The sequence below is a fragment of the Chelonia mydas genome, chromosome 1 (genome assembly GCF_015237465.2).
Source record: "Chelonia mydas isolate rCheMyd1 chromosome 1, rCheMyd1.pri.v2, whole genome shotgun sequence".
NCBI lineage: Eukaryota > Metazoa > Chordata > Testudines > Cheloniidae > Chelonia > Chelonia mydas.
The window spans coordinates 22,624,962-22,642,634 of record NC_057849.1 but is presented as its reverse complement, the minus strand read 5'-3'; the positions used below and the strand labels follow the sequence as shown (position 1 = coordinate 22,642,634).

Genomic DNA, 17,673 nt, shown 5'->3' with positions numbered 1-17,673 from the left:
AGGTGGTGGGTTGCTCCATGCCACCATCCAAGCTCTCTGGAAGCTTTCATCTGCTTCCTGTTCGGTCTGGAACTGTTCCTTTGATGCTGGAGACATCAGTTCCTCATTGGATTGTTGACCTGGGCTTGGTCCCTTTGGAAGCAATGCAGGTGATGGGGCTGTTTTCACTGACTGTGAACCACTCTCCGCTGGTGCACTCCGCTCCGCATGTTGGGGTTCAGGCTTCGGCTGAACCTCTTGTGTAGGGTTATCTGCTGGTGCCAGTGCAGGTTTGGTGGGGCCCTCTGATGTTGGGGTTGCAAGTACTGGATTCAGTGCTGGCCATGGTTCTGGTGCTGGTGGTTCCACTGGATCTGGGACTGGCTCTGTCTGGGTCTCTGTGACTGGATCCACTACTGCTGTTGCAGATGTTGTCATGGGGTCCGGTTCCATCATGACCGGGTCCTGGTAGAAATTTACGGAACACAGCTAGGTGTGACAGCTTGCTTAGCCTGGCTGCGGGTGACCATTCCCACCCTCTTGGCTAGCTTCACATGATTGGCCAAGTCTTCCCCCAACAGCATGGGGATGAGATAATCATCATAGACTGCAAAAGTCCACGTTCCTGACCAGCCCTTGTGCTGGACCGGCAGCTTGGCTGTAGGCAAGTCAAAAGAGTTTGACTTGAAGGGTTGAATCATCACTTGGACCTCTGGGTCGATTAAATTGGGGTCCACTAAGGAAGCATGGATAGCAGACACTTGCGCTCCAGTGTCCCTCCACGCTGTGACTTTCTTCCCGCCCACACTCACGGTTTCCCTCTGCTCTGAGGGTATCTGGGAGGCATCTGGTCCTGAGGACCCCTGGTGTGATTCCGGTGCAATGAACTGTAATCTATTGGGGTTCTTGGGGAAGCTGGCCTTTACATGCCCTGGCTTGTTACATTTAAAACATTGTCCAGCTGACAGGTCATTGGGGCAAGATGGGTTGCTGGAGAACGGTGTGGTGGGACGATAAGGTTTCTGGAGTGTTCCTTGGGGGTGTAGTTGGGGCCTTGGGCTGCCCCCAGTAGTAGGGTGTGGCCGGAGGGTGTCCCTTCTGGTATCCGCTCCCACTGCGAGCAGGGTTGTTCCTTTCTCCTCCCTCTACCAGTTTTGTTCCATTTTGCCCTGCCTCTCTGGCGGTCTGGGACTGCTTGTATTGATCAGCATAAGAAGCAAGACTTCCTGCTGAGTCCATTTTCTTATCCCATAAACACTGTTTTATATCATTCTTGGACATATTCAGGAATTGCTCCTGTATCATCAAATTCCATATTCCTCCAAAGCTAGTTACATCCCTTCCGTTGAGCCATTTATCAAACAGGTCTGTCATCTGGTTTACATAAACCACATTACTTAGTCCAGGTCCTCTCTTAAGGGCTCTAAATTTTACTCTGTAAGTTTCAGGTGTAACTTGAAATTGTTTTAAAACAAAATCCTTGAATTTATTATAGTCAGAAGCCTCCTCAGTAGGCATCTTATTGAATATGTCCAGAGCTCTTCCAGTCAATTTTGCAACCAATGTGGTCATCTTGTGAGCTTCAGGAATTTGATGGAGTGTGCACAGTCTCTCAAAGGTGAGAAAATATTCAGCAATATCATTGGATTCATCATACTGTGGACATAGTCGCTCCCATTTGTGGATCGTTGGGGATGGATTGTTAGGGTTATTCGGTATATTCTGCTGAGCCTTTGCCTTCTCCATCTCCAGTGCATGCTTCCTCTCTTTTTCCTTCTCCATTTCTTTTTCCTTTGCCTCCTTAGCATGCGTCCTCTCTTTTTCCCTCTCCTCCATTTCTTTTTCCTTCTCCTTCACAGCTCTCCTGGTGTGGAAGCCTCGATTTCTTTTTCTTTGGCCGCTTGTGCATCCATCTCCATCTGTCTGAGTTCTGTCAGTCTTTCATGTTCCTTTTGTCTTTCCTCAGCCTCAAATCTGGCTAATTCCAGCTTCTGTTGAACATTGTATTCTGTCATCCTGACCTCTCTGTTTTTAACTAACTTTACATCCGAGAGTCAGAAATAAAACAAAAAAAAACCCCTGGCTTGTAAAATTTTGGTGTGCTGCAACCTGATACCTTTTTTCTCTGATAGCTGTTCTCAGCCTACAGAAAAATCCTTTTGTTATGCCTGCTACTCTGTCCCTCAGGCAGAGAGACAGAATCTACAGCTGCAATCACCATTTACAAAACATTTTAAAATCCTGCTGTGCTTCTGGTTCAAAATGATCCCACCGCTCTGCCACCATGTCAAGGTTCCTTCCCCACTCTGAACTCCAGGGTACAGATGTGGGGACCTGCATGAAAGACCCCCTAAGCTTATTCTTACCAGCTTAGATTAAAAACTTCCTCAAGGTACAAACTTTGCCTTGTCCTTGAACAGTATGCTGCCACTACCAAGCATTTTAAACAAAGAACAGGAAAAGAGACCACTTGGAGAAGTCTTTCCCAAAATATCCCCTTCCCCCCCCCCCAGCCCTATACCCCCTTTCCTGGGGAAGGCTTGATAATAATCCTCACCAATTGGTACAGGTGAACACAGACCCAAACCTTTGGATCTTAAGAACAATGAAAAATCTATCAGGTTCTTAAAAGAAGAATTTTAATTAAAGAAAAGGTAAAAGAATCACCTCTCTAAAATCAGGATGATCAGATTCAAAACATAGAGAATCTTTCTAGGCAAAACCTTAAATTACAAAAGAAAATCTAACGCATATTCTAGCTAGATTACTTACTAACTTCACAGGAGTTGGAAGGCTTGCATTTCTGATCTGTTCCCGGCAAAAGCATCACACAGACAGAACCCTTTGCTCCCTATCCCCGCCCCCCCCAGATTTGAAAGCATCTTGTCCCCTCATTGGTCATTTTGGGTCAGGTGCCAGCGAGGTTACCTTAGCTTCTTAACCCTTTACAGGTGAAAGGGTTTTGCCTCTGGCCAGGAGAGATTTTATAGCACTGTATACAGAAAGGTGGTTACTCTTCCCTTTATATTTATGACACACCCCTTCTCCTGCATCCCCTGAGCAATCTGCTCATTGATGTCAGTGTTTCTACAGCTTGTTCTGAGCTATGATTGCACAGCCTCTTCTTCCCACGGGCCCAAGAGATCCATTATCTCCTGTCTGCTCTAGGCAGGAGTGCATCTGGAGTGTGTAGCCAGCATGGTCAGCCGAGCAGTTTCACACAACAATGGAAAGCAGATAGAGGTGTGCTCACCACCCTGTACAACCAGGAAAAGGCATTTCAAAAATTTGCAGGGGTTTTAATGGGGTTTTGAGGGAGAGCTGGTGGTGTATGTGACCCCTGGAGTTCACAATTGTGGCCAGAGCAGTCAGTGTTTGACATTTTGAGATAGCTGCTGGAGGACTTCTAGGGTTGACATAAGTAATGTAGTATCTACACCTGCTCTGTGTCGACATCTGAACATCAAGCATGACTTAATGCCACTCAGGGAGCTGGTGTTATTACATTGACATAATGGGACACTTACATCAGTGGGAGACAAATTAAGTGTTGACAAATGCACAAGTAGGCTTATGTCGACCTAACTTTGTATTGTAGACCAGGCCTAAATGTAGTGCAACTAGAGTCTACAGAACTGAGAACAATTCACATAATGGTAGAAGCCTTCATAATGGTAGAACTTTCAGACTTCAACTTGAGACACTGTAACTTTTGGTGCCTTTGCTTGCTGCTTGGAAATCTTCAATTTTCCATACTATTAATTAGATTGTTCTTATAAATGAGTATTTGTATTTTTGTAAAATACTCAACACATGCATGCTCTTCATTACGTCTTTTAATATCTCAGGTTGTCCTTTTGTTTCTCAGAAAAATACTGAAATAAAGAGTCGAAATACATGAGTGGGGATCAGGCACTAAATGGCATAAAAGGTGGTGGCAATGGATGGCCCCAATGCTCTTTTAACATTTGATTAAAATGCAAAATAGTCTAGGGAACTGGAGATTCTTTGAGAATGTCCCTGGCAATAAAATCTTGAGTCTGCTGCTCTTTGTTGTGTTGCTACTAAAATTTAAGAAAAACAAAATTAAAAAATTCACTTCCGTGTAACATGTTGACTGTAAAATATAGGACTGTAACTTTTAAAACTAAATTTTAGTAGGCTAGTGCCAATTTTCAATGATTTTATCCTCTTCCTGTACTTGTACTGTCAAAATTACAATAATGTAAAATAAAATCTAACTGGTTATTTAATCTTTTTATTACTGACCTGGGCACAAAAAGTGGGAGTGTGCTAATAAAGTTTGCAGATGATACAAAGCTGGGAGGTATTGCTAATTTAGAGAAGGACAGGGATACCCTACAGGAGGATCTGGATGACCTTGTAAACTGGAGTAATAGGAATAGGATGAAATTTAATAGTGAGAAGTGTAAGGTCATGCATTTAGGGATTAATAACAAGAATTTTAGTTATAAGCTAGGGACGCATCAACTAGAAGTAACGGAGGAGGAAAAGGACCTTGGAGTATTGGTTGATCATAGGATGACTATGAGCTGCCAATGTGATGTGGCTGTGAAAAAAGCTAATGTCGTCTTGGGATGCATCAGGAGAGGTATTTCCAGTAGGGATAAGGAGGTTTTAGTACCGTTATATAAGGCACTGGTGAGACCTCACCTGGAATACTGTGTGCAGTTCTGGTCTCCCATGTTTAAGAAGGATGAATTCAAACTGGAACAGGTACAGAGAAGGGCTACTAGGATGATCCGAGGAATGGAAAACTTGTCTTATGAAAGGAGACTCAGGGAGCTTGGCTTGTTTAGCCTAACTAAAAGAAGGTTGAGGGGAGATATGATTGCTCTCTATAAATATATCAGAGGGATAAATACCAGAGAGGGAGAGGAATTATTTAAACTCAGTACCAGTGTGGACACAAGAACAAATGGATATCAACTGGCCACCAGGAAATTTAGACTAGAAATTAGACGAAGGTTTCTAACCATCAGAGGAGTGAAGTTTTGGAATAGCCTTCCGAGGGAAGTAGTGGGGGCAAAAGATCTATCTTGCTTTAAGATTAAACTCGATAAGTTTATGGAGGAGATGGTATGATGGGATAACATGGTTTTGGTAATTAAATATTCATGGTAAATAGGCCCAATGGCCTGTGATGGGTTTTTAGATGGGGTAAGATCCAAGTTACCCGGGAAAGAATTTTCTGTAGTATCTGGCTGATGAATCTTGCCCATATGCTCAGGGTTTAGCTGATCGCCATATTTGGGGTCGGGAAGGAATTTTCCTCCAGGGCAGATTGGAAGGCCCTGGAGGTTTTTCGCCTTCCTCTGTAGCATGGGGCACGGGTCACTTGCTGGAGGATTCTCTGCTCCTTGAGGTCTTTAAACTACAATTTGAGGACTTCAATAGCACAGATATAGGTGTGAGGTTTTTTTGTAGGAGTGGTGGGTGAAATTCTGCGGCCTGCGTTGTGCAGGAGGTCAGACTAGATGATCATAATGGTCCCTTCAGACCTAAATATCTATGAATCTATGGTTAATTTTTTACTGGTGTATTTAAGACTAAAATAACATTTTTTGTGCATCTCAGGGGTTCTCAAACTTCATTGCACTGCGACCCTCTTCTGACAACAAAAATTATTATAGGACCCCAAGACGGGGGACCAAAGCCTGTGTCTACCTGATTCCCACTGCCCCTGGTAGGGGAGCCAAAGCCTGAGCCTCACTTCCCTGTGCGGGGTATGGGTCAAAGCCGAAGCCCAAGGGCTTCAACCCGAGCCAGGGGGCCGGTAACCTGAGCCCTGCTGCCCAGGGCTGAATCTCTTGGGCTTCGGCCCATAAAATGGAGTTGCGACCCACTTTGGGGTCCTGATGCACAGTTTGAGAACCACAGGTCTATCTTAAAAGTAAAGCAGATTTGTCAAACCAGTTTTTTTTTCTAACAGTTGTTTATTTTCCCATTGTTTTTAAAATGTGATCACAAATTTAAAAGAGCCACAGGATTGATTAAAGAATTAGAAAACCTGCTTTCTAGTGAGAGCTCAATCTATTTAGCTTAACAAAATGAAGGTTTATGGTTGACTTGATTATAGCATATGAGTATCTACATGGGTAACTGATATTTAATAATGGGCTTTTCAATGTATCCAAGAAAGGTAAAACATGGTTGAGTGGCTGGAAGTTGAAGCTAGACAAATTCAGACTGGAAATAAGGTGCACATATTTAATGGTGAGAGGAATTGGCTATTGGAACAGTTTACCAAGGGTCATAGTGGATTCTTTATAGCTGATAATTTTAAAATCAAGGTTGGATGTTTTTCTAAAATATGCTCTAGGAATCATTTTGGGGAACTTCTATGTATTAAACAGGAGGTTACCCTAGATTATCACAATGGTCCTTTTTGGCCTTGGAATCTGTGAAAACTCTTTTGCCTGGCAATGTAATGCATTGTATCAAGTGCGTTTATAGTCTCAGAATTGAGCCAGATAGTTTGCTTAGTTTAACTGTATTTTAATATAGTAGATAACTTACCAGAACTTCCAATTCCTCCGCAAAACGTACAAATCTCTGTTTAATCTGAATTTTCATAAATTAACAGAGGAACAGAAAAAATCTTCAACATGAATTCATATGAGGCAGTTTGGAAGGGGCATTTCTAAGGGGAGTGATCACAGAGCCAATGTACAAGAGAGTAGATAGCACCATTTCTAGAAGTTCCTATTTTGCAGTATAGGCACTTAAATTTTGCACTGCAGTATTTTATTAACATAATTTCATTTTTTTTAAAGTAACACTTGTTTATATAATCTCAGATTTGTGTGTCATACAGGCTAAGATTACAAATTCTATAAAGGAACTGAGAAAAAACAAGCAAAGCATTTTCGATCAGCTGTTCCCATCATGTGACACATATATGAACAACCAGTTTTTTTTTCCCCCTGTCCAATTATCAGGGCTACCACACTTTCCAATGCAGTCTCTTCCCTTGCAAGCACTGGCCTGTCTCTCACTAAAGTGGATGAAAGGGAAAAACAAGCTGCATTAGAGGAAGAGCAAGCTCGTTTAAAAGCTTTAAAGGTAGGTGTTTTCCTGTTTACAGAAAAGTTAAGGTCACTTTTATAATTGCACATACTGTGCATATGCATCTCACTGGAGTTTCTTATAATAGGTCATAAAAGTTGCGGAGGGTTTTCCCTTCATCAGTTATTCAGTTTCTAAAACAGGCATGTGACATCTTTTAACCCCGCAAATGTACTGGCTTTTCTTTCTGTATGTAAATAGACATTCATACTTGACTGCCATCTTATTGTATGAAATAAGTAAAAAGAATTCTTTAGAGTTTTGTTTTACTTACTTCAGAAGCCATATAAACAAACCTTGTTTCTCGGTTTCTTATGCCAGCTCACTTTCCCAACAGGAACAACGTCTAAAAGAACTTGCAAAGAAACCTCATACCTCTTTAACGACAGCAGCCTCTCCTGTGTCTACTGCAGCGGGAAGCATAATGACCACCCCAGCCGTTGATATTTTTTCCACGCCTAGCTCTTCAAACAGGTATGTTTCAGTAGTTGTGCTTTCATTATTAGTTAGCTCCAGCTGCGCTGCCATTGTGCGTTGCAAAAATTTACTCTTACCTAGAATCTATCCATAAGTGATTTTTGATAGCTATTTCAGTGAGAACATCCCATTCATATAAGCATGACATGTAGAAATAATTTTTTCCTCCTCTCTCTTCAGATTAATTTGATAAACTGTTTAATGACCCTTGCAATTCTTCTTGTTAATCTTAATGCCAGTTATGCTCAGCACATATACTCCCCTGCCCTCAAGGACCTTACTAAATAGATTGGCAAAGGTCAGACATAAATTCTCACTGATGGGTCCAGAGGATGGTGCTTAATTTAATCTCTCATCTGTATTTTTTTTTAAATGGGTTACTGATACAGGTGACTATTTGTGGGTGTTTCAGAAGAGAATTTGAGGGCAGGGGTTTGAATGAAGAGGGTGTGAGTGCCACTAGGGTAAAGAAGCTATGCAAGTTCTGTCACAGAGCATTATTTAATGCTTTCCCTAGCCTCCCATACCAACAGTTCCTGCTGTTCAGTTCTGGGCTTAGTTTATAAAAATACTATTAGGCCTGGTTTATACCACAGAGTTAGATGTACATAAGGCAGCTTACGTCAACCTAATTATGCCAGAGTACAAACTACAGCATTGCTCCCGCCGATGTAAGTGCCCTTTTACATCGTCGTAATAACTCCACCTCCACAAGAGGTGTAGGGCTCAGTGCGACGCAGTGTCCATATAGACGCTGCTGGTTACTTACATTGGCTGTTGGCTGTCATTCTTGTCAAGAAGGCTGATCACAGCTTGGGCTGTCACCCTGGGGCAGGTACAGGTTTCCAGCTAGAGCCCGGCTGCACCCCACCCTCACCTGGGGCTCCGGGCTCCCAACTGACCTGGAGCACCGGGCTCCCTGCTTGGAGCCGAGCTGCCTCGGGCTCCCTGCTCCCAGCTGGGCTTTCCCCCAGGGTCCCGACTCCCCACTCCCAGCTGGTTTACTGCCTGAGCTCCCTGCTCCCAGCCAGGCTGCTGCCCAGATTCCTGATGAGGATCCAAGAACCAAGGGTGGCGGGCAGCCATGCTCCCGCCGGGGAGCTATACATGAAGCTGAGAGCCTGGGCTTTCAGACACACACACTCACTCTCACTCTCTGAAGTCTGTGGAAGCACTCCTGGTGAGGATATGCACAACCAACAGAAGGAGGGTATTGTGATCATGAACCACGGCAGTAATTACTACGGAGCCTGTAAGTCGACCTAACATAGGGCAGCTTAAGTTTGTAGTGTGTACATGCCCTTAGTCATACAAAATAGTGCCATGTTATGCAGGGACTTGGTCAGGATTTGAACCCAAAGAATGTTTAACGATTGCTCTGGAATTTACAGGGGAACGTGCACATTTCCTCCCTTATCTCTTCGCCGTTCTTCAAAAACTGTTCGCACTCTGGTAGACTTTATTTCCCACTGGGCAACAAATATAGGAAATTATTTATAGGACACCAACCATTTATCAATGATCTGAATCAAATAACACATTCAGAATTACAGAAATGAGCAGTTGTTGTTAGTAACCGGAAGTCATGAGGGTAAAAACAGAAGAGTATATGGCATTTGAGTTGCTTCCTTGATAAAGGACAAAGCATTTAAAATGATCAGATATAATTTTATTTGTTGGATATCCAAAACATTTGTTAATCTCACCAATGATTGTCTGAAACCCAAGCTTTGGCAAAAAATTACATTATAGATAGACATCATTTGCAGATGAAAAGTTCAGTAAGTGTTTTAATCTGTTCTAGCCTGCTTTGGTTTTTTCAAAATATATGGTACAAAATACAGTTTTGCTAACCCTCTCTCTTGTTGCTGAGATGAAGTATTTCAAGAACATACCTTGAGCAGTAATCTTCTGAGTCAGATTTTACTTTCCTTTTTTTCTTAATGTTCTCTCATTTCCGTTTTTTCTGGTTAAGAGCAGGTAGTAGAGTAGATCCCAGTAGAGCCAGTGCCAGTGTACTGATAGGCTGACAAGGGATCCAAAAGAACTTTCTAAATAATATCTTCAGTTATGGCCAAAGGCACGTCTGCCTTCAGATGGGGAATGGTGCATATCTTTGGGCACTTTAGATTTTGGGTCTCTTAGCGCTGGTCTACGCTAGGGGGGGATCGATGTAAGTTATGCAACTTCAGCTATGTGAATAACATAGCTGAAGTCAATGTACTTAGATCAACTTACCATGGAGTCTCTACCGCGGTGAGTCGACTGCTGCTGCTCCCCTGTCGACTCTGCCTGCACCTCTCGCAGCGCTGGAGTATAGGAGTCGACGGGAGAGCGCTCGGGGGTTGATTTATCGTATCTAGACTAGATGCGATAAATCAGTCCTCACTGGATTTATTGCTGCCCGCCGATCCGACAGTAGTGAAGACATACCCTTAGTAAGCAACATAGTTCTATTCCTGCTGATCTACAAGACCCACTAATGCTGCATTTCAGTGTGCGCTGAAGGGAACATACTGATCTAACTTACGGTATCCCATTAATGTTGGGCAGTAACTATAAAATGAGCCAGTTCATAGGAAGTTAGATTAATGCAAAAGACAAGCATCTTATCCGAAAACTAAGAGTTGTGTTTATTTGGGCATTTATATCACTTAAGTATACTTTTATCGTTATATACTCGCTGTATACAGATTGTAATGCCTTCAGACCCAGATGGACAGCGTCTAGTAATGCTGTATTCTTCTTTGAGTATATGTCCCTTCTGTGGGTGCTCCACCATAGGACACTCATGTGCCTGTGCGCTCTTGACCAGAAATTGCAAAGCAGTGTCTGCAGGCCTGCACCCTCGTACTCCCATACGAAGGCGTAGAGAGAGGTGCAGACCTGCCACCATTCAGTTCCTTCTCACCTGCTTGCGGCTTGAAACAGAACATTCAGTGTCTGCTGTTTTTACAGCTTCCTACTTTTCACTTACTGTGCATTTCTTATTCCCTTCTTTCTTTTTTTTAGTTATTTAGTTCATTCGTTGTTCTCTGGTATTTCAGCACAGTTGTGCTTTAAAAAGGGGGTTCCTGCCCCATTTATTTTGCTGAACCCTTGCTTTAGTACTCTGACATTCAGGGTTATGCTGAAGACACCAGGGTTCAATCCTTGTCAGAGCTGTCTCAGGTCTTTTCCCCATTGCAATAGGCATTCCAGCTTCTCTGGTGTCTTGGAGACACCCGTGTGCTGGCAAAGTGCAAGGTCTGCATGGGATTCAAAGGCAGGTCTTGAAAGGATAGATGTACTAGGTTGAAGCTCCTCCTGTTGTAGTGCTCCCTAGCTCCAGTGTGGGGTCTGCTTCCCCTTCTCCCCCATATATCAGCTTCAACATGTCAGGCCACTCTGGTGACTGTAGAAGCCCCAACAACAGTTCCACAGATACAGTCTTGGAAGAGAGGCTTCTTTCTCTTTTTTGTCAGGCAATCTAAGAAAAGGGGTCGGTTGCCCCATAAATTTGATTCCCGAGAGACCTTGCTGAAATTGATACCGAGGCATCAGTACTGCCTAAGTAGCTAGGATCAGATGTCTACCAGGCAGTGCAAAGTACCTACCTCATTACCTCCTGATGTATTTAAGCACCAAGAAGCACACAGCATTTCTACATGAGCCGTGATGTCATCCTCATCTCAGAGCCATAAAGAGCACCCAAACTGGTGTCACTGTGTATGGTACCAGAGAGGCCATCTCCTGATTGGTAGTGATCCCTGTTCCAGGCCCCAGTACCAGCTGCATTAGGCTACCATAGTCCTCCAGCATTCTAGATTTCTCTCCCCAGGAGATGGTATTATATCGGAGGAACTGGAGTCTCCTCTCTTAAGGAGCTCCACAAGACCTTCCCTCCCCAATACTGCTCTGACATCTGCAACCTGAACTCCTCTTCATCGGACCAGGACCAGGACCCCTACCCTTGGTACTAACACCAATGCTAGAAGCCCCCTCTTCAGAGTCAGAAACAATATCCTCCTCTGGACTGAAGTATCGGTTCAAGTCTGTGATGCTGAACCAGCATATTCCTTTAAGTTCTTATACTGAAGAGGACTTTTCAGAGCTCGCTAGTCATCCTGGACCTAGCAGTTGTAAATACACTTGGGGACATTTTCCTACTCATTGGGCTTACTGGAACTCCTGGGGACACCTTTGCGAGCAGTTTTAAAGGGTACCAGCCAAAAGGAAAACTCAACACCTGCCAGTACCACATCACTGTCTGATAGACCATCCTCCAGGACCTAATGAAACACAAGGTGGAATCCCTCCAGATCCTGTTAGAAGAGGTCGGGATTTAAATATCACTCCCCTTTCCCCAAGGAAAGATGGCCCTACCAGTCAGTGGGGTTATACTATTGCCTACATGTACTTTATGGAAAACACTTGCAGTCTATCCAGCAGGTCACCAGAATACGATTGCAGACTCCCTGAGCAGAAACTTCCATCAGGACCACAAAAGGGAACTCAGCAACAGTCTTCTACAGCATCTGCCAAACCTGGGGTCTCCTAGAAGAAGGCCTCTGTGCTACCCCAGTCAACACAAAATGTCACCTTTTTTGCTCCAAAGGAGGATACTGCTGGGTTATGTCCTGATAAGACCGTGGCCCCATACCCTGCAGAGTGCTTACCTGCCTCTACATCTAATTCTCAAGATCTTGCTCAAACTGCAACAGGAAGGAGTGAGGGTTATCCTCATAGTACAGTCCTGGCCAAGACAAGTGTGGTACTCAAACCTCCTTCACTTCTCCTCAATGCCTCTCCACCTTCCCATCAGGAGGGATCCCCTGTCATAGAACTTAGGGACCTTGATTCCCCCACAACCCCTTGTCCCTGAATCTGTGAGCATGGGTTGTAGATGTTTCTCAGGCATGGAGTAAACCTGTTCTATCAAGCAGGAAACCTACTACTCGCAAAACTTACCTTCAGAGTTGGAAACATTTCCATTCCTGGTGCTCTCTTCACTCCTGTCAACCATCAGACACTCCACTCCCCAGGATCCTAGACTACCTGTTGGATTTGAAGAGACAAGGTCTATCAGTTAGCTCAGTCAAAGTACATTTGGCCACTATCACAGCCTTCCACTCAGTTCCTCCCATGACCAGATTTCTTAAAGGCTCTCACCACTTATTTCCTCCTGTTTGGAACCCGGCTCCCCAATGGCATCTAAATTTGGTTCTCGATGTCCTGTGGAAACCCTCCTTCAAACCGATGGCTACCTGCTCTCTCCTCCCCCTCTTTCTCAGACTTCATTCCTTATAACCATCACTTAGACTAGGTGAATGGGAGAATCTGGTGTTCTCATGACAGAACCACTGTTCACTGACTTCTGCAGAGATAGTTACCCTACATCTCCTTCCTGGTTTTCTCCCTAAGGTCTCATTTGGAATACCGTATTAATCAGGAAACCCACCTACCAGTATTCTATCCAATGCCTCCTGCCTCCAGGGAGGAAACTGGCCTGTATACACTAACTAGATGTCAGGAGAACATCTTGCCTTCCACCTGAATAAAGTGCGTCTCAAGTTGCATCTTAACATGCTATGAGACTGCTGGAATACAACTCTCTGAGTGACAGAACGCTTCAATAGCACTTAGTCCATGTCTATAGCCCCTTTGAAAAGCTTTCTGTAGCAGATATGTGCAGGTCTGCAACTTGGTCCTCCATCCATATGTTTGCCAAGCATTACGCTGTCGTACCTGCCTCTAGAACTGAAACAGTTGATGATGCAGTCCTCTGAACTGTCTTGCGCCTGCCTCCTTAGCACCCACCTGCATGTTAAGTTATTATTGGGGAGTGTCCCACAGTGAAGCGTCCATAGAGACACAAACTCAAGGGAGAGGTTACTTACTGTACAGTGACTTGAGTTCTTTGAGCTGTTTTGTCCCTATGGACTCCACTTCTTGCCCTCCTTCCCCTCTGCTGCAAAGTCTCTGACTTTGGGCTTGAGAAAGAACTGAGTGGTGGCGGGTCCGCACTTCCCTATTTGACTTCATGTGGGAGCATGAGGAACTGCTCTGCACAGGCCCATGGGCGCTGCTTTACAATCTCCATTTGAGAGCACACTGACGTGCATACGTCCTACGATGGAACACCCATAGGGACAAAGCATCTCAAAATGCAAATTAGGGTGCAGGTAAAGAATCTCTTCTTCCGACTCATCACATACTTAATACATATTACTTTAACTGAAATCCAAGCAAAAGAGCATAGAAAGGAATTTATTTCAATGGTTCATGAGATGTTACGCATTGTCTCTATTTGTTTCTATCTATAGACAACGGGAGAAAAGTAAGACTAGAATTCCTCTTCTCTCTCACACTTCAAAAACTTACCCGAAGTTGAATTCTGTGAGCAGAGATTGGATTAGAGCAGAAGCTTCCCTGAATTTCATTTAGGGACCACTGCTGTCCTAATCTACTTACTCTGAGAAGTCATCAGATACTACAGTGATAGCCACCAGTACAAAAGTTAGATTAACCTTTTCGCTTCGACGGTATTGCCAACATAACTTGGATGTAAGTGATTTTGTGCACTGGGTTTAAAGTATTTATTCTGTCTCCTATATTGCTGGTGATTAAAGGAGACTTTAACTCTTAATGTACTATATGTAAAAATACGATTAGGACCTGGATGGACGCACTACTCCAGAGTTTTGAAGAAATATATTATAACTGTAAAATCTTATGAACTTAAGTGGACTCATTAACATGTTTTTTCCTCTCCATTGTTTGAAAGATAGTTGACATCTTAAATACAACTGTTGTAATGACTTGTGTGCCCTTCTCCCCCATTTCCATGTGTTAATCATGGAAATTTTTCCTCTTCTCTTCAATGAGTTTTGGGGCTTGACACCTCTTGGGGTTTGGATTTGTTTCCAATGGAGAGGTAAATAAATTTACCTTTTTTTATGCATCAGCATCACCGAGGACAGAACAGCTGTGGCCAGTGTTTAAAAAAACTTCAAAAGCTTTAAAAAAGTTTATCAGCATTATAGTCATTGAGCCAAATTCTCTGCTGTACTCAATAAATGATGGTTTAGCTGAGGAGTGGTCACAGAGGAGCCATTTGTAGTTCCAGTCTGGGACAAGTTCTGTGTCAATTTGATTTCCTGGCACAGTTTAGAGATGCCACTTGCTACCAGTAGCCCCTGTGAGGTCTCTTTGTGAGCTGGGCATGATTGAAGTGCAGGCATGCTTTGGCCACACTCGGACATCAGGGTCTGAAGAGAGTGTGAGAAATCGGTAGATTATACCCACCAGGCTTATGGTTGCTCTCTGCTGATGGACTGGCACAGAGGGGCTTTAGCATGGCAGAGAATTGAGCTCGCTATGTTTACCATCCAAAGGTATTCCCCATCAAACTAAAAACAAACTGCTATAGTTATGTCCCCTTAATGTTTAGTGAATCTGTTCATAATAGTTGAAAATGCTGTCTTGTATTAAGAACTATTTGATACAGTTCAAACAGTTATCCTCCTTTGTCTCTGTAGCACATCAAAGCTGCCAAATGATCTACTTGATTTGCAGCCAACCTTTCATCCATCTGTACATCCTATATCCACTGGGCCACAAGTAGGAGGTACATGGGGAGGTAAGAACTCTAAATTGGATCATGCTTCTAATTGCCATATAGCCGATCTCCCATCAGTGACATTCTCCATAGTTTAGACTATCCTTGCTAAAATAGGGAAACTCTCTGAAATCTTTAAAATGAATTCAGCAAGGACAAATGTAAGCTCTATATGAGAGGGAAGGATCAAACAAACACAGGTGCAAACTAGAGCAGGGGTTCTCATACTTCATTGTACTGCGACCCCCTTCTGACAACCCCAGGAGAGGGGACCAAAGCCTGAGCCCATCTGAGCCATGCAGCCCTGGGCAGGGGCCAAAGGAGAAACCCAAGAGCTTCATCCCCAGTGAGGCTGAAGCCCCTGGCCCTGGGCAGTGGGGCTCAGGCTTCTGCTTCGGCCCCAGGCCCCAGCAAGTCTAACGCCAGCCCTTGTGGCCCCATTAAAATGAGGTCATGACTCAGTTTGAGAACCACTGAACTAGAGGGATGCAGATCATACTGAATGGTTTGGGGGTTTTATAAAGTGCTTTAGGATGAAAGGGAGCTATTGGTAAAATAATTTAGTATGACAAATTGTATGAATCAGTACTGTAATACTTTCATGTTCAGTGCATCCAGATATTGCAAAACTACTTCATCCACAGCTGGGAGGAATCTTCCAACTAGTTGTCAGCCACTTTCTTGGTGCCAAACATCCCAATGTGAGACACACATGGTTTTGAGCACAAAATTTAAAAATAGACTAATTTGAAATAGTGCAGAAAAGATCAATAAAATTATTTGAAACTAAGATCCCTGAGAAAAGCTTTTTTAGAGTGAGAAGGCTGAAAGTAGACAGGGTGGCCTGTAACCACATAAAACAAAGATGCAGATTAGGCGAGGAATACAAACCACAAAGGCTTAAGAGTGCAGCAGAGAATTTTGGGTGAATATTAACAAAATGTTTAACTAAATCATAGAATCATAGAAGATTAAGGATTGGAAGAGACCTCAGGAGGTCATCTAGTCCAATCCCATGCTCAAAGCAAGACCAATCCCAACTAAATCATCCCAGCCAGGGCTTTGTCAAGCCTGACCTTAAAAACTTCTAAGGAAGGAGACTCCACTACCTTCCTAGGTAATGCATTCCAGTGCTTCACCACCCTCCTAAAATAGTTAGGAAATAGAAAAAACTGAATGGGACTCTGTTCAACCACTTTGACTGAAGCTAATGAAGATTAGAATTGACTGATCTTCCTAAGGTTTGGTTTAAGAATAGTAAAATTATCCTGTCACGTTTCATGGGGTAATCTAGATGACCCATTAGACAGAGGTGTTTTCTGATGTAGATTATGTTGTAAACCTGTGTACATAAAATTTGGCTTTTCTTACGGGTAGCCAACAACATGCTACAAGGCAATTAAACAGATTAAACCGTTTTCCTTCAAGAGTATTCAGACCTCAGATGTTTAGCAACCTGGTATTAGCATATTTAAATATTCCTTGGCTTGCCCCAGCCTTTCATGTTTCTTTTCCTATTACTTAAGAGTGTTCTAGGATTTTGCAGATAATGGTGAAACACGTAATTAATATATAAACTCACTGTTGTAATTGTGGGTATCCGTAGAGCACTAGAAACTTCAAGGAAGGGGTGTATTTTTTTATTTCTTTATATAAATATGTTGGATTTAGTAAAACGGTGAGCTAACTGAGGTGACATTTCAATTCCAGATTTTGTAGACATAAAATGATATGATAAATACACACGTTACCTTTCCAAATGAGCCCTGAGTGCTAAACTCCCATTTGGATTTGAGAAAAGAACTTGGTTTCAAACCAGGCATTAGGATACTTTACTTAAATACTTTTGGATTAATGAAAATATAGGCATTGGAACAGTGTTGTTTCCTGGTTTTTCTTTAACAGGATGAGAGCACTCAACATCTTATCTCATTCTTCATTTTGTGAGCTTCGGCCTGCTTCAATTAATTTTTCTACCAGCAAGAGTAAACTTTCTGAAACACATATTGTGTGTATTACCTGCTATTCCCTGTGGGCATGTATGTGTTCACATTCTGTATGACCTTGACAATTAACATTTGCGTGTAGGAAAGCTTTGCACACAATTCCAGGTAATGCATGGTGGTTCTACTAAATAGATTTTGTGCCTTATTTAAGTTTTAATATTTCAGGCTTTCACAAGGACTTCTAAAAGTTTTGCTTCATTCTCCAGTGCTTCACCAGGTGCTGTGGTGGCGATGGTGGTGCTTTCAAAAATAGGATAATTCATCTGTATTTCCTTTAATACAAAACACTACTGAGCAAAGCACCTTCCTCAGAAAGAGAGTCAGTGGAGGGCCTGTCAAGCTGTATTGAAATTGCATGCCTAGGATGAGTGAGAATTTAGAAATAGAAAAAAACTATTAACTGCTCTTACTGGTCTCCTTAGATCTTGTATGACTTTCTAGTACTTGGACTAGTCCAATTTTAAATGTCACAGGCAAAAGGGATTAATACCACTTCCTCACAAAAACCACATGCTAATATCT

General features: G+C 43.0%; 1 protein-coding gene across 36 annotated transcripts in view; it reads left to right on the top strand.

Moving 5' to 3' along the window:
• Positions 1–17,673, top strand: part of PICALM (phosphatidylinositol binding clathrin assembly protein) — a 114,849-nt gene that overhangs the window by 54,104 nt on the left and 43,072 nt on the right. For 28 of the 36 annotated variants that reach the window (XM_037889319.2, XM_043528500.1, XM_037889251.2 and 25 more), the window contains 3 exons: positions 6,942–7,065; positions 7,406–7,542; positions 15,066–15,166. In XM_037889319.2, coding sequence (XP_037745247.1) covers positions 6,942–7,065; positions 7,406–7,542; positions 15,066–15,166 — 362 coding nt within the window. Of the gene's footprint in view, positions 1–6,941; positions 7,066–7,405; positions 7,543–15,065; positions 15,167–17,050; positions 17,071–17,673 lie in introns of those variants that run through there. The other 8 variants (XR_005223820.2, XR_005223812.2, XR_005223814.2 and 5 more) reach the window with 2 other exon arrangements.